Source organism: Xenopus laevis, chromosome 9_10S (assembly GCF_017654675.1).
Source record: "Xenopus laevis strain J_2021 chromosome 9_10S, Xenopus_laevis_v10.1, whole genome shotgun sequence".
NCBI classification, from domain to species: domain Eukaryota; kingdom Metazoa; phylum Chordata; class Amphibia; order Anura; family Pipidae; genus Xenopus; species Xenopus laevis.
The window spans coordinates 97,488,890-97,514,609 of NC_054388.1; the positions used below are offsets into that span (position 1 = coordinate 97,488,890).

A 25,720-nucleotide genomic window follows, 5' to 3' on the forward strand; every position below is an offset into this window, starting at 1 on the left:
CATAGGAATGCAAATTGCTGCTGTCAGTCCATTAAAATATACTGCCTTGTGATAGGCTTGGAACTGAGAAGGGTTTTTTTTATTTCATAAAGCAATTTAAAAGACCGATGTGATGATAAATGTACCATCTTTGTGGATATGCTGCTAGTATGATGTAGCAAAGCTTTTTTCAAAAAAACATGCATAGTCATAAAAACCCTAATAACTATCAAAATAGATTGAAAAAAAAGCGTTTATTTGTTTTAACAAAAATCTCTGCAAATTCACTCAAATTACCTAGTGTTTGGTGCATTGAATGTAATGTGACTTATTAATCATTGAGCTAGGCTAAGTATACTGTATGCCATATGCACTGAGCACCTTACAATCTGTAGGAAGTCCCTGCTCAGATTTGGCATTTAGAAGCAACAAAGACAGAAACAGGGGGTTGATAAAGAGGAAAGCAGAAAGACCTCAATTCATTTTCTTTTTTATACCTTAATTCCATTCCTTTGGGCTCTGTAATTTAATATATATACATTTCCGTATTTCCTTATATTGCCAAATATAAATGCATTATGTAAGTAAATCTAAGTGACCCAGTGGTTTAACCATCATAGTGTTTAACATTGGGACGTTGGCCAATAAAGGTGGGTAAATCCCCAAAAGGACTTTAGTGATGTGTCATGTGTGACTGGACAACTTTCCCAAGTATATGATTCATAAAGCATTATTACTCCATCTCAGCAAGTTCCTATTCTGTAGGCCAGTGTTGGGTGTGGTAATATATTTATGAACATCATCATATCTGCTTAAGGTGTTGGAACGATTTAGCTTATGCAAGTAAAATTTGGTCTGTTGTATAATATGGTAGAGGTTGTGTCAACTTAAAGAGACAATATTTGTTTCTACACTGTAGATCACTTAAAATTAGATCATTTAGTGTCTTTGTGGTGCCATTAGAGACAATAGAGAGAGCTAGGGCACTTCTTCCCGGTTCTGTTGTGACCATAATATAGCTAAAGATGGCTTTATCCAAGATGATGTTTAGATTATCTGACCAGCTGACCCCATGTTAATGGTCCAATTTAGTACGACTGGTTATTGTGGAGTCCTGGACTGATGATAACCCATACAGGCTCCAGTGAGAGGCAGCTGCAGATGAGATTTTGGTTTCCACAGAATACTTGTAATACAATCAATACCAAGACAGTAAGCCTTAATTGGACAAATTTAAATTAATGTTGTTGTATCATGAATGGCCACTGTATGGTGTAGGAGGTTTCTTATTTTTTTTTTAAATTTACTGTATATTAGTACATATTAGCACTATAATGATCAATCTTAATGCTAACCTTCATGCTCATATTTCAACATATTAAATAGCACTGTAGCTTCTATGAGATTTTCCTTGCAGTGTTGCAAGGTCAATGATTCATGCAAGTCACAGTTCTATACAAAATCTTGGAATTTAGCCAGATCTCAAACAAAAACCCATGGATTCCAAAGACCAATTTATTTCTCTATGGAATATACTGTACATATAGCTTTCTATGATACCAAGTATTTTATTTTACTTTTAACCATGTTATTCTTTGTATAATATTACTTTTAGTTCTGATGAATATGTTTCTTATCTTCCTCTGTTAAGAACATATCCTTTGCTTCAAGTATAATGCCTTCTTCTTAAGTTGCTGAATTGACAGATAACGCTTCTGCTTGTTCAAGTGTATAAATCTTTATAGCAACAATCAGTCACTTGCTTCCTTCATCTGATGCATTCAGCTATAAAGGACTCTTCATCTGTCCAAAGGAAACCAAAACTATCTCCGATAAGCAAATATATCTCTGAGAGGTAATGAAGCTTGTCATTCAATAAAAAAGAAGATTATCTGTAGATCCATTTCATCTATAGAGACATATACTTAACATAGATACATGCATTTGTCACACACATCTGCACTAGAATTATACAGTATTTCCAAAAAAGAAATAGATTGTCATAGGTACATGCAAAGTATAACTATAAATACTGGTGTAGAGAAAAAAGACACTGCTCCATGCCTGCAGTGTTTACCCTTCTAGTCATGAAAAATTTTCTCAGTTCAATAGTTTTTATAGACAGATATATTTTATCTTTAAAAACACAGAGACATATGACATTACAGCTTATGGGCTTAACTATAATAAATCTAATTTGTAAAGTTTTACAGTTTCTTCTACTTCGAATAAATTCTCAATTTAAAAAAACTTGAAAACCTAGAATTAAAAAAAAATAGCTTACGTTTTGCCTAGAACAACTCCCATTGACTCCTACATGAACTCGCAAGCTTTAAGCTGCCGAAGTTTTCCATTTAAGTTTTTTGTGTTTATTAAATACCAAACATTTGAGTTTTTAAAAATATAATTAGAATTTATGAGTTTTTCTGCAAAAAAAAAATTGAATTGTGGCAAAAATTCAAACCTTGATAAATCATCCTCTATTTGTGCACCAATTGTTTAAAGGTGTTTGGATAAATGTATGACAGCTGGACTGTCACTTGTCTCACCCGATTTGTTCATAGAAGACTGGTATTGCATTTATTTCAGTAGAAAATGCAGGTCCTTCATGTGTAACTGCAAACGCCCACACATTGCTCTGTTTATGGCATAAACTAAATTGTACATTCACTCTTTACTTTCTCATACTCACTGTAAATTATGATACAACACAAAAAAACTGAGAGACTCTCGAACAGGTCAGAAAAAACACTTTTGAAGGAATTTCACTGTTCTGGCCTGATCCAGAAAAATACCACCAAAAATCAGCTGCCACTTTAACATCATAGCCGTAAAGTTTCTGGATGACCTTAACAAAAAAATAATGTCTGCATCAATAACACCAACATGAAAAAAATAATGAATGCATACACTGTAGGCTTTTTCCCATAACCATTCAGACTGTGCAAAATCCTCAAACTAAATTGCTCTGCTTTTGTTAGGGGATTCCAAGACTTAAGTGCCCTCTTGTCACTAAAGAGGACTTTCCAAGTCTGGAATTATATTAAAGTACTGAAATATTTATTATATTATTATATCAACATCCTATTTTCTTATTTGGTTATTGGAAGCAATTTGGAAGCAAAACGTAGACATTTATTTATCTACACTGATTCTCAAATTGAACATTGTTTGCATAATGCCATCTCTAATAACATTATTAACATTATCTTACCATAGTCTAATCTGCAAAATTGCTTTCAAAGCAGTTCTCCATTCAACTGTGTGTAGCCTCACATTGACTTTAGGCTGTTATTGGACTGAAAATGCACTAATGTACTGTAGGTTGCTTGCTTTAAAACCCACCTGTACCTTCTGTATTAGGTGGATTCCATTAGGCTAATATGACAGCAAGTTTCTCTTCCAGCTTAATTCTGATGAAATTGAAGTTGCTGAAACAACAAAAAAAGCTGGGGCAGGGTTGAAAATACAAAATCTTGCAATTTTGAAAGCAACTCCCATCTGTGTTTGTAGGCCAAATCCGCATAAACAGAATGTTTTGGACCAACCTTATGTGGACGATCCAGATTCTCAACACAGCACTGTGGTATATCCAGAAAGCAGGCCTATGTCACCAGAGGAACAAGTTTTAGTAATATTGAAGCACGAGGAGGAAATAAATAAAAAAGAAGAAAAGCCATCTGAAAGAGATCTTGAGGTAAGAGATTAAAAAAAAGATTAAAGTTATGGTGCAATATTTGGTGGCTGATTATTTGCTTCTATTAAGCCTTGTGCAAACATCTTCAGGGCTTATTTATAAACTCAAGGCTGCTAAAGCCATCTAGAGGTATTGTACCAAACACCAAGTAAGCAAAAATGCACGGCCTTTCCTGAACCAGGTGTTCAAATGTAATTATGATAAACAAAAGTCCAATGGCATTTGTATAACAGGTTGGGCAGCAAGCAAATAGTAGTAGTCAAGTGAGGCTGGGCTGCTTCTCTTTGGTAAGTAATTTTTAGCAGTGCAAAATGCATAATAATGCAAATATGGATTATGCAACTGGAGCCCCGTTGGTCCGAGATATACCTCCAAAACAATTTTATGGCCCCCAGTGTTCCCAACAGATTCACAGCCAACTTTGTATGATATAACAAATGGCAATCTGGCTCTCAAGACTAATCAGCTCAGTAGTAAATGTTGGGCAGCACCAACATGTACTAGCAATACAGCAATGAGAAATTAGGAATATATCACTTTTAACTTTATGAACACACTGACAGTGTTGATGCATGCAATAGAAAAACCCTTAAGGCAAACCTTAAATCACGTTTTCGAAAAGTTCGGGTCATCGTTATTCTCTCATTAAAGTCAGACTTCTCAGGATACAGCAGGTGGGAAAGATTCCAGCTTCTATAAACATCACATACAGAAGGGGCTATTATTATCAATGTATTAAACACTAAATAACTTTGGAAATGTTTCAGAGGTATTTCTTCTACATACACCATGGGATTCAGAATGAAATGCTAGCACCCCAGAAGACTGAACAGATGGACAGAATATTAATAAGTGTTCCTAACTACCTTTTGAACAACCCAAGCCTGGAAAAATTAATTCTGAAAATAAAGGAAGAGATTGAATATGATTATTATAAAAGCCTCAGGAGAAGTATTGGTAAGAATTTGCGTTTTTGCAATTAATTTTCTAGAGGGATTGGGCACATCAGCTGTTACATTTTTCTTGAGCAAGTGTGTGGAATAAAGTATTAGGTATCTTTTTTTGATCATCAAATAATATATTCATTCAGGTATAGTATTTAGGACATTAGATAATCATTCATATTACTGGGAAAATATTTCTTTTAATTAGTATTTATTTTTTATCCCTCCAACAGGGTGAAATATATATATATATAAAGTAACTAGTGTTCATCTGTCTTTTTAGTTGCATTCATACCTGCCATGATGGGATTAACCACTGTACAAAAGCAACAAATTATTTAACAGTTTAGAAAGTCTTAAGGGCACATTAAGGGTCGAATTTCGAATTCGTGTGAATTTTTTTAACTCACATGAATTCAATTGTACTCGAAATTTGATTGGGGGTCATTTATTAAAAAAATCAGATATGCCAAACTCACACAATTTTACCGACCTGAAAACTCAAATCAAATATAAAATCGAATTCGACCAAACTTAATTTGAGTTTTTTCTTTGAAAGCTACAAACATCTCCTAATTGGTCACTGGACCTCTCCCATTGACTTATACAGTAAATCGGAAGGTTTTAGGTGGCGAATAGTCGAATTCGAATTCTTAAAGGTTAGTATGATAAATCTTGAAAATCGAATTCAAATCTTTTAAAAAACTTGAATTTGAATTTTCAATTCAACCATTAATAAATCTGCCCCTTAATATAGAAGTAAAACGAGACGTTATAAATAATAAATAAAAATGCTTAGGCATAGAGGAGGGGCAGGCGGTATTTGATTGACAGCTGAGATTTTTAAATGAGTTTACAACAGCTATGAATGCTTAAATAAAAAAAAGAATTTGGATTTCTTGCTTAATTTTAAAAGGACTTTTATTATACAGATTTTTATTTCTGGGGGACAGGTCCACTTTAACCATAACTGCCAGAACATGTGAAATGTGAAAAGTAAATTCTATATTGCTGGCAGCTAAAGTATTCAAAATTCCTCAGTTTGGGCAAGCAATATGACAGGTCATACTCTTATTTGGGTCAAATATGATAATGTCAGTATGCTTTGTGCTATATTTCTAGTTTTCTTAGGTGAATATAAATTAACAAACAACACTATTTGGAAATAGTATGTATTTGCCTTTAAATAAAACAATTGTGTTTCAAGTATAAACGGTAATCATGGAATGAGCAATTCCCCTGACAAATTAAGAGTGACATGAAAAATCCTGATTGATAACTCAGTTAGTGCATAGAATATATATTTATTAGGACTGGTAAGTCTATATGCCACAAATGAAAACCAAGATATGTGCCTAGCCATGCTAAAAACTCCAGAGTCTATTTATTATTCCCAAAATGCAAATCAATAAAACATCTTTTCTGGAGTCAAGTTAGATGTGCAACGACAAACTACACATAGTTGAAGGCAAACAGGTCTCTTTATCACCTGTGTCTCACAAATCATATCATGTTCATTTTTTTTTGTATAGTTTATTTAGAAACCTTTATAATCTGCACCAAAATATAATAATCAGGGAGGCAATAAAAATGAGACATCTTCTAAATGGGCATACGTTGGCAGCATAGTGACTGTCCCCAAATGAAGGCCATTAGAACAGGTTTTGAGGCCACACTGGGCATAGAGAGGCATAACAAAAAAAATAGTATATTTACTATTTAACAATGTAAGGTATCACTAGACTTATGGATTTCCTGCCATCCAGCCTTTTATAGACATATTACTGTGTGAGCTCTTGTGCTCCTGTCCAAGTTGGGAAATTCTCCACCCCCTTAAGTTAAAAGTCTGGGGAGTATGCACCAGGTCCACATATACCAGCATTATATCAAACTAGGCAGGACCAGGTTCCAAATCGCCATCAGGAACATGGGGGGAATGAATAAGCAAGTGCAAGAAAAAGGAGGAGAGAGATTTTAAACCCTTTAACTTTTTGACACTTATGTTGGTGCTTAGTATTATTTTTGCACTGTACAATTGCCCCACAAGTGATCTGATCTTTCATTTCCAGTTGATTATATCCTGATGGATCCAGAAGAGAAAGAAAGACTGTTTATTGCCAACATCCCTCGTCCTTTTCCTCATAGATTAATCCGGGCGCCAGTTCCCTGGCATACCTCTTACAATGATGCCCACGGATGGAATGAAGACCACCTCTTCACTGTAAACCCAATGATGCTGTCACTGCAGGAACTCTGGATTAATCAGTAAGTTCCAGAATGTAATGTGTTCAACAAAAAAACGTTTCACGCAGTGCCTCATTTTGAAAACTATTCATGACAAGTGTTTAGTGACATTTCCATAGTAAGCGGAAAAATTCCAACACTTTGCCCGTTGTCACCAGAAACTTGAGCAACAACAGTTTGGGGGGGAACAATCCCTTCTTTCTTCAGGAATCATTTCCTGATTAATAAAGAACTGATAAGTGGCTATCACAACTGCACTTGTGTGAGTTAAAAGTTATATTTAAATATGAGCCCTATAGTCCATGCTATCTCTAAATGTGCTATATGTTACCTCCCAAAACTCATCCTGTGGACTTCTCACAATAGGTGCTATCCCATAGTTTGATGTAGACCTTGAATTTGAGCTTAGGGTCCTTATTGCCTTTGACAAATAAACACAGATAAAGAATAAACACATTTTAAATGAGAAAATACATTTTTATGTGTAGATCTACACATAATTTAAACAGTGGCTGCTAGGAAGTGTAGTTTGTGTTTCAACAAGGAAGAAATAGAAAATAAATGTATGATTACATGTAATTACTATAGTCTCATTTAATTTGCTATCCTGTGGTGTTCTAATAAGCAAGACTTAACAATGATAAGCATGGCACACGGGCATATGAAGAGATACAGATACATATAGGTTTATCAAACTACACTTTAACACAACTGAGAAAATGTTTATTTAAAGACATCTTGGGGGATTTAAAAATAAACAGGTGGGGTATGGGGTGTCAAGGGAAATGGAATAGAATAATATTATTCAGAAAAGCATATGCTAAAGCAGATGTTTTCAACTACTCATGCTTACCATAGTCATTACCTAAACCTCACCCAGTGGAATCAGTAAGACTGAATTTACAGGTAGGTACAGCAGTTTCATCTTACTGATGCAACACTCTTCTAGTATAATAACCAGCTTATTATTCATTATGTGACCAATACAAAAACTATAATTTTTTTTCATTTGAAAGAAAATCATGACATAATTCCCTGCTGTGTAAGTACGGAAATAAGCATGCATTTAACGTGAATCCAGCAGCCGTGCTGTGTTAAATAGCCATTCTAACAGCGATAACCTGTGAACATGTTCCATCTGCAGATTTGATGACTTGCGGTTTGTCCGTATTAAGGACATGCTTTCTGGCTGTTTGCCTCTGCTTCCAGATGAATTTGAAGATGTAGTCCAAAGGCATTGCCAGGAAGCACGTACCACTTTACGAAACAAGTAGGTATATGGTGCACATTGCTGGAGTTTTTGTGTGTACAACAAAGCCCATTTTTCTAAACCAGAGGTACATGTTTCAAGTGGCTGGGAAGAATATCTTCTCGGATGAGAAGCTCTACGACTCAGTAAGAGGCAGATTTATCAAAATGCGAGATTAGATCTCACCACAGAAGTAAAAGTAGTCCAAGCCATTAAAGACTGGCTGAGTGACATTGCAGAATGTGGTGCTGCATTAATAATTAACAAGTTGGTGAGGTGTATGAGCCTGTCAGCTGCATTAATAACTGATGGGGAAGGCCAATTATTAGGGAGTTACAGAAATTAATATGCAACACGATAAGAGAGAGTAAATGAAAATCTTGGTAGTAACTTATGTGATAAACAGCTGGATATCCTTAGGTTTAAGTGACATATGATTGGATATGAGGAGTGAAGGAGAGGGCAGAATTACCAGGTAAGACAACCACAAGGCACCAAGTCTGTGGAGATCAGGATGATAGAGAAATTGTTTATGTTGATAGATACTCAACCCAGAACTCCTAACTCGCGTCTCCTCCTGCCTGTCCGCTATCTCTACCTGGATGTCGCAACGCTACCTTAAATTAAACCTCTCCAAAACTGAAATGGTGCTCTTTCCTCCAACTAACACCAGTAACATCCCGGAAGTATCCATCATAGTTAACAATTCCACTATCACCCCCTCTCCCCAGGCCTGGTGCCTTGAGGTTATCCTAGATTCTGCCCTGTCATTCACTCCTCATATCCAGTCACTTATTAAATCATGTCACTTCCACCTAAGGAACATATCCAAAATACAATCATTTATCACCCAAGATGCTGCCAAATTCTTATTCACTCTCTCGTCATATCACGTCTAGACTACTGTAACTCTCTTTTAATTGGCCTTCCCCTCCAGAGACTGTCACCTCTCCAGTCCATAATGAACACTGCTGCACCTCAGCAACCGCTCCTCCTCTGCCTCGCCATTCTGTCAATCCCTGCACTGGCTTTCAGAATCAAATTCAAACTGACTCTCAAAGCACTTCATAACTCTGCCCCACCCTACATCTCTAAACTCATCTCTATATACTCACCCAACCGCTTACTACGCTCCTCTACTGATCTGCTACTCAACTCTTCTCTCATTACCTCCTCACATGCTCGCATTGAAGACTTTGCAAGGGCTGCACCCCTCCTCTGGAACTCTCTCCCACAGTCTGTCCGACTTTCTCCCAACCTCTCTGCTTTCAAGAAATCTCTTAAAATGCACTTCTTTCAAGAAGCCTACCCTCACTCTGCTTAACTACCAAACGCAACACCACATACAGTACCACATTTCTCACCCACTTAATTTGCTCTTGCCCACTCCCACACCTTGTGTATTACTCCCTTCCCTTTAGAGTGTAAGCTCTTTCTGCATAGAGCCTTCCTCACCTTTTTGTACCTGTATTTATTGTCATGTACTGTATGTAACTCCATATGTTCTATGTATATAATTCATGTCATTTAGTTGTATAATCACATTTACTTTACAGTGCTATGCAATATGTTGGCGCTATATAAATACATGTTAATAATAATAATAATACTTATTGAATGTTATGGGCATTGAATGATTTATTTTTTGAGTCATTAACACACGCACCCTGGTGGATACTCTCCTCTCCTGACCTGACAATATCTGGAATTGCTGCATGTAAAACCCATTACATGCAGCGATTCTGGGTAATCAGCTAAATATTTAAGAGATTACCTTGCTGTCGCATGTTACAGGGGAGGGCATCCAAGTAAAATCAGATGACAAAAACAGACTTGAGTTAAGAGATTAAGGTGGAGAAGCTAAGAGATATAGGTGTTGTTATTGTTGTTAACTCCTAAAATAAATATATATAATTATATAAAAACTCGAGCTTGGTTTATATACAGGTATGGGACCTGTTATCCAGAATGCTCAGGATCTGGGTTGTTCCGGATGAGAGATCGTTCTGTAATGTGGATCTCCATACCTTAAGCCTACTAAAAATTATTCTAACATTAATGAAACTGGATTGTTTTGTCGCCAATAAGGATTAATTATATCTTAGGATCAAGTTCAAGGTTTTCAGTATTACAGAGAAAAAGGAAAGCATATATTTTTTAAATTATTTGATTAATATGGAGTCTATGGGAGATCATCTTCCTGTAATTTGGATCTGGATATTTCCAGATAACGGATCTCATACCTTTATATAAAAATATCAAAAATTCATATAATACAGTATATTATTGTGACATTGTATATTGCAGAGGAAAAAATACTTTGAAACTGCCCTTTGAGTTTATAAATTTTTTCGAGTTTGTGTAAAGTAATTGAGATGCTCTAGATAAATCAGCAGATAATTTGACATCTCGATATGACTATGAAGATTTTCATTCATCCAGGTCATGGTATATCTAGTATAGGTCAATCTAAAGTAAAGCTGAGTAATCAATGAAGACGTTTCACTACTCATCCGAGCAGCTTCTTCAGTTCAACTGACTGGTGTGGGAAGTTTTCGGCATATAAACTCTTCCACTAATCCATTTACAATGGCACATTGTAACTCTTCAAAGAAGTGAAATCAGAAGAAATTCACAGAGGTGTTGATTCTGTGTATTTGGCATCTCATTCCTCTCTTTGACAATTCTAGGTGGATACCAGCCTGTGCTTCACTCTTCACATCTGAAAAGGATAAATGGATACATTTAGTTCCCCAACATGACAACGATTCCACACTCCAAGTACAAGAGTTTTTTGCATGTGTTGCCTCTCTAATGTCTCATCAGTTGCGTGGGATGGTCATCAATTCTCTTCAAGACTTGCTTTCCTTTTTCACTCTGCACCAGGTAATTAGAGGCAGAATAACCATGATACACTCAGCACCTGATTATACTGCAGCATTAAGAACAAACAAACAAACCGAGAAGCTTGCTCTGTGCGGAGAAAGTTTCTGCCAACATAATGGCTTGGATGTACCACTAGGCAATGAATAGTTTATTTAATTACTTGTGTTTCTTTTCATTTCTTTGTGCATTTGAACCTCCAGCACTTACTGAAATTCTAATTTGTGCTTATAGAATTCTCTCCTCATCATCTCTGCTACGTAATAAGCTCCCACAGTAATTTACTGTGACCTTATAATTTTTGACTAAGTATGTCTTGATTGGAGAGAAAGGAAAATGGAAAATGAAAATGCTTTAGAATGGGAAACCCAATATAAGGCACGTGGGGAACATATTCATGAAATCTAAGCAAAGTTTAGGCACTAATGAATACATTGCTTGGCTCTCTAATTAATACACACATAATTTGTTTTGCATACATTTGCTAACCATGCAGCTACCCTTAACTATTATGCTTTTGGTATGACATTAGAATTGTACGGACACGTGCAGAAAAAAGTTTACAAATTAAACAGTTTTCTAAGGGGTTCAGCAATGCTAGCAGTTCTTCATCAACGCAGAGCCACAATTCACTGGAAGTGCTGGAAAATATTTTATTGTTATTATAATAATTACAATTTGAATGTGTTGCAAATACAAATATAAATGTTAAATCACCTGAGTCCTGTGTCTTATAATAATTTCTCCTCCCCCCCTTTTTTTTTAATCTTTTTAGGATGGAAATGATTTTGGAGATACATATGACGAGATGAGATTCTGTACTGCTCAGATTCTTATAGTCAAGCTCAGAGTTGAAGAGCCCAAAATAGCATTTCAGCCATCCTTGGAAGAATGCTGGGGTCTAATTAAGTGCTGCTTCTTTGAGATACTGACGAGTGCCGAGGGACTTCCCAAAGTATGTTATGCAAAGAAGCAGTGCCTTCAAGGCACATGCTCATTTTCAGATAGCCTCTGGGATTATTCTTCCAATTGTATGTGTAAAACCAATCATTTGTTGGTTACTTACTAGATAAAAGTTACAGGTGGAAAATATCCAGCAGATTTACCACCACCAGCACTGGGTCAGTTCTATTGGTGCCCAAGGCCAAATGTGTAGCCATCCCACCCACCGTGCTGCTAGTCTCTTCCAAGCCCTCTCCCCGCCACTACCAAATTCATGTCCCTTGCACTGGTGAGTAACTTACTGAACTCCAAATTGTCCCCCCCCATGATATTGTGCCCTGGACAGTTGTCTTCCCCCTAGTTCCGGCCCTGAGATCCACAGTCCAGCTTGCAGGCCTAATGATTTGGGGATATGCACAAACTCAGTACAGGCCTCTCTTATTTTAAATTCTGATGGCCTGTCAAATAATGTGGTCAAAATGTTCAACCTTCATAACCTAATCTGTGTGTTTATGCCAGCCTAGAAAGCCCAATGATTCTAACCATGCCTATTCTTTTGGATTTGAATCTTAGGATAACTGTTCTGCCTGCACAGTAACACATAACTACCTGCCCTGATGTACACTATGGGGCACATTTACTATGGGTCAAATATTGAGGGTTAATTAACGAATATCGAAGTCGAAGGATTTACCACATTTCGTTCGTTCGAACGATCGAAGGAAAAATCATTCGATCGAACGATTAAATCCTTAGAAATGAACGAATCGAAGGATTTTACTTCAAATATCGAATGGTCAAATAGTCGAACGATTTTTAGTTTGAATCGTTCGAGTCGAAGTCGTAGTCGAAGGTCGAATTAGCCAATTCGATGGTCGAAGTATCCAAAAAAATACTTCAAAATTTGAAGTATTTTTCATTCTAATCCATCACTCGAGCTAAGTAAATGTGCCCCCAAATCTCACATTTAGGTGGAATAGCCCAAGTTTACAATTCTGAAATAAGTAGGGCTCAGCCAGACGTCAGTGGAGTGTAGGGTTCGACTTAAAGTGTGTCTAGGTATAACTGGGCATATCTAAGAACTACAGCATGGCTGAAAATGGCAATTAATGTTGGAAGGTACACATGTTGTCCCAGCTAAAGATTTAATGAAACCATTGAGCACCAACATTGCTTTCTTCACTGTTTAACTTAAGGGGAAGTATATTTACCTTATCTTTAGTAATTTATAAATGCACCTATTCTAAGTCACCTTTCAATGGAACCTTATTATTTATTTTGTTTGCTTTATGATTCAAAAGCCTCCCTATACTTCCTCTTCCCAGTCCACTATTGAAATGCTATCTGATGCCTGGTAACTGCTCCCAGCAACCAAAACAACTGACTGCAAGGCTTGACTTTCTTTGTTACTCTTATATTCTTACCTTAAGCTTTCTACTATTTATCTTCCATTTTGATTTCAAAACTAGAAACTTTGCAACCGAATAACAGATTAAATATAAATTATCTTTAAAAAATATTGCAGATTGTCTTAGAATTCTGCTGCCTATGTCATATTTTCATCTAGTTTCAATGTATGGTGAACAACCTCTTTAAAATATGTAGCAGATGGCACAGAGGTCAGGCTATCTTTGTTTTAATTTGTCGTATTATTATATTCATTCAAACCTCGGACAGTTTGTGCAACAAATTTTATATTTGCATATTTTGGAAGCATGCCATGCTATAGCTGCTGAATGTCGCAGTATGATTCTGAGCTGTTAAATTGTTCACTGGTCAGTAAAAATAATTTTATGGAGCAGATTATGTGAGTTAACGGGTGGTCAAGTGGCTTTATATCTGTGAATCCATTTCTAGGCAGTCTGGAAAAGAGCAGTAAAGTGTTCCTTACCAAATGACAAAAAAAATCTCAGTATTTTAATAAGAACGGAGTTAGAGGAGTGGTGGATTTTGTTATAATATACGAGACTTACAATTCATTTCTAGCCAAGTTTGTAGTCTGTTCATACTAAGTTTGTGGTGCTAACCTGCCTACTGTTTGCCAGAAAGCAGTGCCACAACCTCACAGCATAGTGCTGAACATTTGAATAAAAATAGCATTAAAGGAAAAAAAAAAGGAGGTGCTCTTCTGCTCCTGTCACTTCCTCATCTGCAGATGCGCAATCAATCCACACTGAACCCAAATGCACAATTTTTCATCCATTTTTTTTCTAGAGACATAAAAGCTTTGTGTTTTGAGTAAGAATCTCTAGGAAATTTTGAGGCACCACTCATTATATATACACTGGAAATGCTGTAATTTCTATCTGCCATAGGCTGATGAGTTTCACTTTTAGAAAGCTCAATCATAACTCTTAAGGGAAAAACATTTTTAACAGATACATTCACCGCATTTCCCTTAAAAATGGAATAACAGGTTGCATTAATGTTGTATAGCAGCATATATAGATATATACTACTATACAAAACAATGCAACCTATTATAAATAATAAATGGAGCACACACACACAAGACTTTATAATGGTGAAAAAAAAAGGTTTATTTATTTGAAAATTTGGCCTCTGGGGACAAGGTAGGATTCTCCTGAGGGACTGAAACATCAACTAAATGACCCTTAAATTATATAAATATCATTTACTAAGTCTCATGAATTCTTAATTTATATTTATTTTTGTTTATTCAAGATAATATTTCTAGTAGTAACAGGGACATTGCACAGACATAAAGTGAAATGTAACTCTTGTTTTATAAATATATATACTTTATATATTATGTATGTATTATTATATGATGTAGGGAAACTGAATAACTTATAAATCTCTTTTCTGCTGTGGGACTCAAATCTAGTGATGGGAGAATCTAACCTGTTTCACTCAAAATTTACAGAAATGCATTGAAGTCTATGGGCAACAAAATTATTTTTGATTTGCGGGACACATTTTTGTTGCACAACAAATCTTTTTCACCCATTAGAATCTATGAGCGTAATTTTCATGGCGAAATACTTGGTGAACTATTTTGCTAATCACTAACCAAAGCTCTTTACAGCAAGCAAAACAGGCATTATGGGTGCACTGAGTATGCTGGGACAACAGGCAATTAAGTAACTTGTCCAGGGTCACAATTACCACATGGAGTTGAACCAGAGTCTCTAGCATGAGATTTCATATCGCTTAACCTCTAGGTCAACTGCTCATCCTTTATGCATGCCCTGCTTGATGCATGATCCAAATGAACACTATGGGGCCTATTTACTAACAACTGAATTTCTGTTTTTTTCACTAAAAAAATCAAGTTTTTTTTTTGTATTTCTGATTTATTAAGAGTAAAAAACACAAAAAAAACCCTAATACAAAAATTTGCCTGGTAAAAGTTTTCACGGTCCTATAGACGTCAACGGGAGCTGCGCTGATCCTGTTGGACCATTTTTAACCTATATGGAATTTGGGAGGTTTTAGGATTTCTTTTGCTATTAATTGTCCAAAATACTTTCGAAGTATTCATATAATTTAGCCCATCGTTCGGTGTTTTTTTCCCGTTCATACTTTTTATATTTGGATCTATTAAAAAAACTTTTAAATGAATCTTACAACCCACTAAAAATAGACTGTTGATAAATAGTCCTCTGCGAGTATTCAGTAGGCATATGGGAAGTGGCTATTTGATGCTTTGAAATGTCCATGTCATACAACAATATGGTTCTCTTGGAAAGGGTGATCCCATGGGATATATGCAGCCTGGAGTTTACAGGTCATAATTGCGCAAGTTTGTAGCCCTGTTTAAGCAAAGCTTGGTTTCAGACTTTTCTGTGAGTTGAGATTAAACCACCTTTCTGTCCCTCTCTGATTTAAAGTCCCTCATTAGTACAGTGACCCTGTAATCACTAATATTGTGGTTGGCACTGCTGGAACTACTGGACAGTCTACATTCTAGACAAGTATATCCTACTGTGTTACAGTCATTTTTGGAATGATCCATGCAAAGCAGACTCTGTACAGAATGGATTTGCTGAGATAGAAATGTTAGAACCTGTCTGCTGTACACTGAAACTTGCTGGATTATGCAAGCATGACATTTAGGGGCACATTTTCTTAGGGTCGAATATCGAGAGTTAATTAACCCTCGATATTCGACCGTCGAAGTAAAATCCTTCGACTTCGAATATCGAAGTCAAAGGATTTACCGCATTTAGTATGATTGAACGACCGAAGGAAAAATCGTTTGATCGAACGATTAAATCCTTCGAATCGAACGATTCGAAGGATTTTAATCCATCGATCAGACAATTTTCCTTTGATCACAAATTGGCTAGAAAGCCTATGGAGACCTCCCCCATAGACTAACATTGATGATCGGTAGGTTTTAGGTGGCGAAGTAGGTGGTCGAAGTGTTTTTTAAAGAGACAGTATTTTATTATCGAATGGTTGAATAGTCAAACGATTTTTAGTTCGAATCATTTGATTCGAAGTCGAAGTCGTAGTCGAGGGTCAAAGTATCCAATTCGATGATCGAAGTAGCCAAAAAAATACTTTGAAATTGAAGTATTTTTTATTCTAATCTTTCACTCGAGCTAAGTAAATGTGCCCCTAAATGTTCATATAAATTATGTGTTTCCTCCTAGTGTTTTTCCGATATTTTCAGTTCTAATTCAGTGCATTCTTATATATCTTGAGGTTGCTAGATCTAAATCTAAAGCTCTTGGGAGGGCAGTTGCAATTTACTTAATAAATGTTGATCTTTGCAGGTTGAGGTTGATCTCTTTCCTGATCTTCAGATGGAAAACCTCACTCTCAGCTCAGTCACGCAAGACGAATCTTTGGTTTCAGACTACATCAAAAAAACCATGGAGGTCTTCAACATGAACATAGTTGGGCCGCAGAAGTGAGCTTTCTTTTTTTCTCAGTTCAAAAAATTATACTGTATAATGGTTACTGAAGTAGTGAAGTAGAAGTAGAAAAGAGATTTTTAAAATCTGGATGCTTTCCTTTTATGATAGGTACTTAAATGTTTACAAAAAATATAATGACCTTCTAAACCAGAAAGCCCAACAGGATGTCAACTCATTTCTAAAAGAGGAACACTCTCTCCATGCATTTACAAAGGTAATGGCCCAATTATCTTCTGATCCTAGACTATATTTTAATAACATTGGACACTGTTTATTTTGTATTCCTTTTTGTGGACGTGATATATTTTAGATAGTTAAGTGACACTTTTTCTTTCTTTCTTTCTTTCTTTCTTTCTTTCTTTCTTTCTTTCTTTCTTTCTTTCTTTCTTTCACATGTTCTAGTTATAATTTTGTTACTATTGGGGGGGGACAGGCAGCAATGAGAGGTCAAGGTTACACATTCATTCAAGAGTCAATAAATCAGAAAAGAATAGTAAGAAAAAGCACATTCAAGTGATATAGCCAGCCAATTCGCTAGTTTTAATAATCACTATTTCAAAAAAAAGGCTGTTGTCTTGCCTGATATTTATTGCCTACTGCAGAAGCACAATTTCCTGTCACTTATTAGCCTATAATGGGAATTGTATTATTGATTTTCTGTTATCTTAGCCATGGACTGGCAAGGGCAACTGATGTCCCTGGGACATTTCCTATAGACAAATTCAACAGTGCTGACACTTGTGTGACTGGGTTAATAGATCAGTTTTGATAACTTTTCCTCAGCAGTTAAATAGAGCATGGAAGTGGGCAGCTAACACTTTCCTCAAATGGCTATGTCTTCTATAAGAAACAAGTATCTGGACTGCAATCTTGCCATAAATCAACCTCACCCCATGCTTTACTCAGTGTCATGTTTGATATGGGCGAATCATGCTTTCATGCTATGGCCCAGCTGCTTAATAAAATAAATGTGAATAAAATGCAACGAGATACTAAACCGATGGCAGTGCGCAGAATGCAAAACAAAATGCAACTGGACTTTAAACAATCTGGTGTTGTGGAATTGCTAAAGGTATCTGTTTCAAATCATGGAGACCTGTAGCTACCCCCCCCCCATGATAGAGCATTTCATTTATGAGGGCATCCACTTGCACCCCACCTGTCCCCATCATTCAGATATTCAAGTAAGGGAGTTGCAGATGACACAGGCTCCAATGGGGTCCTGTCCTTTCCATCTGCCACAGGTTGAGGATATTGCTGACTTGCACCTCCTGACCTTGTGGTCTGCATCTCGTGCTGAAGTGCTGAGGATTCACTACTGCTCTGCACTTCTACCCCTTTTTATACTAAATTATCACTGGCATCCTTTATAAAAAAAATACTCATGTAGTGTTCACTTTGAATGAAAAAAATGTGCATCTGTGTGGGTCATTTGCAAATATATAGGGTATCTTCCATACTCTTCAATTTTCATATTTATCTCCCATTTCTGTCTTCTGACAACTCAATGTTCTTGCCTCCTTTTCTATATTAACATATCTTACATTTTTCAGAGATTACCTACATTTCACTACCACCTTAAACTAACATTAATTTTTTTAACACAGAAAATCAATAGCATTTCGCAGCTAAGGGGAGAAATTGCCTCCATGCATATTACAGTTCCACTTGCTCTGTTCTGCCTGGATACCTTGAGACTGAATGAAGATCTTTGTGCCAAAGCCCAAAAGCTAAAGGATCAACTTATTCAGTATGTAGTGGAGGAAAACAGAGTTCTCAATAAAAGGTAAATCAAACTAATGGGAATCTACATGGGAAACTGGGGTAATTAGAAATACTTTTGGGGAATGTGCAGTTTATCTGTTGTAATTGGCATGACTAAGCATGAATGCTAAAACTTTTTGGGGGGCATTTGGCTTAAAAAGTGCCTGTGCTTTCTGGAAATTGTATTAATTTGGACTCTCCATAGGGTGATTATTTGGCTTTTGATACATGTTAAAAAAAAGTGGGCAAAACACCTGTAATATGTTCGGCCATGCCATTGTTGGTAAGTGAGTCTGACCACAAATAATATTACTGGGAGAAAAAATACATGTGTACTGGACCATATATAAACAGAAAAGTTGCTCTTACCTATACTAAATTAAATGCATCTTCTTTTTTTTTCAAAGTTACTTCTTCTCTAAACCATATACATTACTTGCAAAGCAAAGGAATTTTCAGGTATTTTACCCTGAGTGGTTACAACATGTCAGATTCAACACCAGCAAAGGAAAATATTAAGCTGAACAGAATATTTTGTCCACGCATGCACTCTTGGCTGTTATCTTTTGGTCACCGTATGTTTCTCTTTTCTGATGAGGAAGATACATAGGGGCTATTCAAGATATGGAATTAGTGCACGTACCTTCGGGAATAGATCAGTGGACTGCAGCCCTGCTATACTACCAACTTGTTATGTACTGTGCTGTTAAGCAGAGGGGACTCCTTATTTTGGCATGCTTATCCTAACCTGTGTTGCTCACAACATACTTGGGGCAAGGTGAAATCAGAGTGTGTAGACTGATGGTTGTTGGCTCCACCCCACCCCAAAATTTTATTGGGGGGGGGCACTGCTTTCATGTTACGCCACTGCTATTAGGCAACAACCTCTGGTCTGCAGTGCCACCACCTCGTAGCTCATACAGCAAATCACACAACCAACGCAATAGGATAACTGTGGGAGGTGATTAGAAAGATTGTTACACCAAAAGACTGCAAAGCTGGGGTCCAATTTAGTGTTCAAGGATGGCCATTTTTATTATTTTCAGGCTCTTTGTATTTTCATCCATTCTGCACCCATAATTTATCATATCCATTGTTTTATTTAACTAACACACTTTCCATTACCTATGTATTATTATATGCTGCTGTGTTGTTTTCATCGCCTAATAAAACCATCATTATGCAACACATTTCATACAAATTACAATTTGTGTACACTGCTAATTCATCAGTTTAATGTTATCAGACACACGTAAATTAGTTCTCTTTCTTGATTATTTTTCATGTGACAGTTTAACACAGTTTATTATAATGTAATTATGTACATTCCATTGGTGACTCTTGATTGAATTAAATTGCAAGTGTGACCTGCACTGCTCAGCACCATGGGGGCTTTAATGTCTGCAGCTGGGATCTAATCAGTATTGTGCCCTATCTGTGCTTCTAAAACAGATTGAGGGTCATTGTCTTACTGGTGGTAAACGCTGCTAGAGCTTGCAGGAATATGAGACGTATTACGGTAGTCCATTAACTGTTGCTGACAGATTGACTGTAGTATATTAATTAAAATCAATATTTTTATCTTTATTTTTAACAACTTTTTCCAATTCTTTACTCTTAGCATCTGCTCCAAATACAGCCTTATTGCTGATAAGGTGAATGAAGTGCCTTCTACCACAGAAGAACTGGTTGCTTTAATTGACTTTCTCAAAAAGTCAAGGGATGTTACAGTTTATAAGCTGAAAGATGAGATCTCAGAAGCTGCCAGTAGGTTAGCATTCCTGCTGGACTATGCTACCCTCCTCTGTAAGTGATGTTCCAATCACAGTAAAAAAAAAACAGTAGAAAATGACTGATACAATAAGCTAACAACATTATTACTTTATTTAACCTTTTGCAGATGATGACCTGAAACTTAATAGCACCGTTTTTCATTGGCCGGAACAAATTGAAACAGTGTTTGAAGTCAACAACAACCGGTTAATGGCTAAGAAAGACCAGGCAGAGGATGATCTTAATACAAGGTATGGATAATACTGATATTCTGTCTCAGAAGTGAACAGACACATATTTTTATTCATTTAGATAACACCACAAGTGCACTCAACATTCTATTGTTAGGCCTTTGAATGCTCTGATTACAATACTTTTTAATTATACCTGTATTCATGCAATTTGTATTTAGAATGCATTGTGCTTCCCTAGTATTAATCTTTCATTGGTCTTGTTAGTTTTAGCTCCATCAGAACTCTACTACAGTTGTCAGTAATGTTAATTGGTTATATGGTAGCTGGAGATGAAAGCTAAAATAGAAAAGGAAGGCTGTTTAACAAACTTGTTCATAATATTCTTTATGAAGCTCAGTGCACTTTTCAGATCTGCCCTCTCACACTCAAAGGCTGACTCTTGACAGATAATACTGATGTACTTGAGGCATTATTCATTAATACAAAAGTGGAGACTTTGATCAGATTGGGTAAATCGTGAGATGTGCGAGATAGGCTTATTGTATCTATGTACAGTTTGTTTTTTCTGCTAATAATCCTGGCTGGGTTTACACTAAAACATCTTTAGATGCTAATAAAACATGGAACATAAGGCCATGTTTGCTACAAAACAAAAGGTGTCTAGCTATTGTATAACAAAGGATGAGGATATTCTCTTCATTGTAGGCGTTCTGAATTTGAGAAAAAGCTCCAAGGCTACATTACAGAAATAGAAGCCTTTAAAAAACGTGAAACTATGACTCTGGATGAAATGAAGGCCAATGTTGAAAAACTGAATGAACTAGACAGAAACTTAAATGCGGCTCTTGCTGAATTTGAGGTTGGTAATGATGAGCTATAGAATAATGGGAAATGACTTGTTGCTATGCAGCTTTTTTTATAATACACTTTGAGTAGATGGGAATATATTAAAGGAATTGACAAAAATAAAATTATGTGATTATGGTTAATTATTGATCCCAATAATAAAAACAGTACCTTGCTTGTAATGGTAACTAAGCTGTATGAATTCATATTGGTGGATAAAGCAATCCTATTGGCATAACTTTATTGGCTGGGCCTCCTTACAACATTTTCTTTCAGACCACCCCCAAAACCCCCAGATCCATAGTTTTGCCTGGGTTGTGGGTTGAGCATAAAATTGAGGGTCACCTGTGGTCCTCCCTCACAGGCCTCTGTATAGGGGAGGTAGACCTGGTCCTTAGGGTCTACCTCCTCTATAGTTCTGCCACTATAGGGTCTACTTCCTCTATAGTTCTGCCACTATAGGGTCTACTTCCTCTATAGTTCTGCCACTGGCTGCTGAAAATAAAGTAATTTCTCATATTCTGTTTTAGCTGCTTAACTCCCCTTTCTGCCAGCCCATTCTGTTCTAGATTTTTTTTTATTAACGCAGCAATTGAACTAAACATGGATGTTTTTTCATTGTGATTTTGCTCCCTTAGTGAGCTTTATATTCTTGTACAATGCATAAAATATCTTACTTGATAACAGAGTCATTATTTTTGTTAGGCCATCAATATAGAAGAGGAGCTTCTGGAATGGGAAAAAAGTCAGTTTCCTTTGTTGCAGACTGCAATGCTTAATAAGGTCCCTTATGAGCAACTATGGATAACAGCATACAATTTCCATTGTAAATCCGAGGAATGGATGAATGGTAAGTAAATTGTTTTCTATTGTTCTAGAATACCTATGAATTAGCAAAGGGCTGGCAGTTTAGTTTACCGAAGAAGCGGGAAATTACAGGTTTAATTTAAAGCTCGGTTACATAGTTAAATCGGGTTGAAAAAAGAAAAAGTCAATCAAGTTAAATCCCTCCAAATGAAACCCAGCATCCAAACACATACCCTCCATATCCTCACATAAATTCTATATACCCATATATATACTAACTATAGAGTTTAGTATCACAATAGCCTTTGATATTATGTCTGTCCAAGAAATTATCCAAGCCACACTTAAAAGCATCACAACTTCATCTGGCAGTGCATTACACAACCTCACTGTCCTGACTGTGAAGAACCCCCTATGTTGCTTCAAATGAAAGTTCTTTTCTTCTAGTCTAAAGGGGTGGCCTCTGGTACGGTGATCCTCTTTATGGGTAAAAAGGTCCCCTGCTATTTGTCTATAATGTCCTCTAATATACTTGTAAAGTGTAATCATGTTCCCTCGCAAGTGCCTTTTTTCCAGGGAAAACAACCCAACCTTGACAGTCTCCCCTCATAATTTAAGTCTTTCATCCCAACCAGTTTATTTGCACATCTCTGCACTCTCTCCAGCTCAGTTATATCCCTCTTAGGACTGGAGTCCAAAACTGCACTGCATCCTCCAGGTGTGGCCTTACCAGGGACCTATAAAGAGGCATAATTATGTTTTCATCCCTTGAGTTTATTCCCTTTTTTTATGCAAGACAGAACTTTATTTGGTTTAGTGGCCACAGAATGACACTACCCAGAATTAGACAACGTGTTATCTACAAAAAACCCTGGCTACTTCTCAGTTAAGGAAACTCCCAACACACTGCCATTTAATGTATAACTTGCATTTATATTATTTTTGCCAAAGTGCATAACCTTGCATTTATCAACATTGATAAACATTGAGTAGAAGGACCAGGGCTGCTATCAGAAATAAATTGGCCCCATATTACGTAGTTAGCAGGTCTCATTCAAGAGGGGCAACCTTATTAGTCCACTTCCTGTAAGGGACTAAAAAATTAGGCCAAAATAAAGCCTCAATAAATACAAATCTGTTCAAACTAGAATACACCTGACCATGCCCCCAGTTCATAGTCTTGCACTTTTATGTCCAAAGATGACCATCCCACAGGAACTTTTCACAAGCTTAGCTCCTGTCACAAGTTGGACTGTTGTGTATGTCTGTAACAGATACCATATTAGAAGGGAAATGGAACATACTGATCTCACAAGGTCTCACAAGGGTATGGAAAGATGTTGATAATTAGAGCTGGTAATGTATAAATGGTTGGGCAAACAACAAACAAACAAACAAAATTAATTACCTTAATTAATCACTGAATTAAGTAAGTTAGTGGCACAGCACTAGGCACAAAAATGTAAATATAATGACTATAAAGTCTTCACCTCTGTTGTCTTGTGATTAACATCAGTTACTTTTTGCACCTACTGGTGTGACGTGAAGCACAGTGCAAAGTGACTCAAGGAACCTTGTGCCTCAACTTGTTGCCCCAGGTTACATTACTTTGACATTAAGGATTCCTTCACACATTGCCCCCATGTGCATTGATTGTGCATAGCGCCATGCTCAGATGTTTGCTGTGACTCCTTACAATTATAGTCGTACTAGGATTCTGGGGAAAAAAACACTGCAGAATGGGCCAATTTTTGTTTTGCGCTTTGCATTTAGTCCACATTGGTAAATATAGCTCATTGTGTGGTGGAAGAAAGACCAGCTACTGGGAATTTTTTTGTTTGAAGCCCCTGTTTATTAACAACTAGTTGTCAGATGTAGTGTTAAATAAGCTGGCCATGCAAATAACAAATTATGATTTTTTTAAAAAATTAAAATAACTTTTCCATAATAATAATAAATGATTATGTTTCACAGGAGTTATTGAACATTCCCAGCTGAACAAGAGGAGATACTGATCTCTTGATGTACTCATTAAAATGTATGACAGCAGCATAAAAAATAGTGTCTGAGACTAGTGCTCAGGCAAAGGGAAGACACTCAGAGAAGCCCAGGGCTGTCTTGATTCTAGTTCCTTCAAATCGTATTATTTTAATGTGCTTTAGGCATTTGTGGAATCTTACAAGATGTATCTACATACATAGAATTTTACAAAGGTGAAAGGGGAAATGTTGGATATATTATGACATCGTCTGGCAATGTGCCTTCTGATAGGAAATGTGCAAATATGTATGTGAGTGACAAGCACACAGCAAAAATAAATAGATTTATTTAATTTTTCTGCAAATGCTTAGTAAATCACGAGTATACATTATTCTGCATATGCTGACTTATTCAGGGGCGTGTTTATATTAACTGATAATGTATTTTGCCATAATGATTGCTCCACATGCGAAGGATATAATCACATAGGGGCAAATTCACTAAGGCGCGAAGCGCCGAACGCTAGCGTTAATTCGCTAGCGTTTGGCATTTTCGCTACTGCGCAAATTCACTAACGAACGCTGGCGTAGTTTCGCTAGTGTTACTTCGCAACCTTACGCCAGGCAAATCTTCGCTAGCGACGAAACTACGCAAATTCACTAACTTGCACAGTGACCTGGCGAAGCGCAATAGAGTAGATAGTGATTGTTTAAAAAAAAAGTCAAAATTTTTTCTAAGTCCCAAAAAATGCTGGCGTGTTTTCTACATGATGGCTGATAGGCTGAAAAAGATCGAAATTTTTTTGGGGCTCCCCTTCCTCCCCCCTACATTTCCTGACTCATGGCAACTTACCTAGACAGTGGGCACATGTGTAGGGCAAAATAAAATTTTTATTTGCAGATTTGAAGGTTTTCTAGGCATTTGTAGTGCAGATACGTGTTCCTCCATTGAAATTTGAATTTCGCGCCGTATGCAAATTAGCCTTCGCTAGCGCAACTTCGCTTTATATAGTGAAACAACGCTAGCGCAACTCCGCAACCTTACGCTACCCCTGTGCGCAACTTCGGATTTTAGTGAATTTGCGAAGCGCTGGTGAAACTACGCCTGGCGAAGTGCGGAAAAGTGCAGCGAAGTGCGGCGAAGTTGCGCCTGGCGCAACTTCGCATCTAATGAATTTGCCCCATAGCCTCTAATGAAAAGAGCTCCATCTGGTGTTCAAATTCCTACAAAAACAGTAGAAAGCTTGCCTTGCTTTCTCAAACTGTAAATTTGGAACCATCCATTTCACTGTCCATTTTTGTAATCCATAGATAACCTGCATAACTGCAATTTAATAGTTTTGATAAGCCCTAGTGATGGGTGAATCTGACCCATTTCGTTTTGCCGAAAATTCATGAAACAACAAAAAATTTGTCAAATGCATTGAAGTCTATCGGCGACAACATTTTTTAGGCATAACAATTTTTCACCCATTGGCCAGCTTTTTCGTGTCGAAACCCGGTGAAAAATTGTGCTCATCACTGCTCTTT

The 25,720-nt window shown here is 36.7% G+C and overlaps 1 protein-coding gene across 1 annotated transcript in view; it reads left to right on the forward strand.

Moving 5' to 3' along the window:
• The window catches only part of dnah3.S (dynein axonemal heavy chain 3 S homeolog), a 169,807-nt gene that overhangs the window by 34,142 nt on the left and 109,945 nt on the right, over positions 1–25,720 (forward strand). Inside the window, exons 4-17 of the mRNA XM_018239192.2 lie at positions 1,765–1,834; positions 3,493–3,676; positions 4,444–4,633; positions 6,690–6,885; positions 8,009–8,134; positions 10,804–10,999; positions 11,772–11,951; positions 16,684–16,820; positions 16,936–17,041; positions 18,435–18,613; positions 20,213–20,397; positions 20,492–20,615; positions 21,264–21,417; positions 22,110–22,254. Coding sequence (XP_018094681.1) covers positions 1,765–1,834; positions 3,493–3,676; positions 4,444–4,633; positions 6,690–6,885; positions 8,009–8,134; positions 10,804–10,999; positions 11,772–11,951; positions 16,684–16,820; positions 16,936–17,041; positions 18,435–18,613; positions 20,213–20,397; positions 20,492–20,615; positions 21,264–21,417; positions 22,110–22,254 — 2,172 coding nt within the window. The remainder of the gene's footprint in view (positions 1–1,764; positions 1,835–3,492; positions 3,677–4,443; positions 4,634–6,689; positions 6,886–8,008; positions 8,135–10,803; positions 11,000–11,771; positions 11,952–16,683; positions 16,821–16,935; positions 17,042–18,434; positions 18,614–20,212; positions 20,398–20,491; positions 20,616–21,263; positions 21,418–22,109; positions 22,255–25,720) is intronic.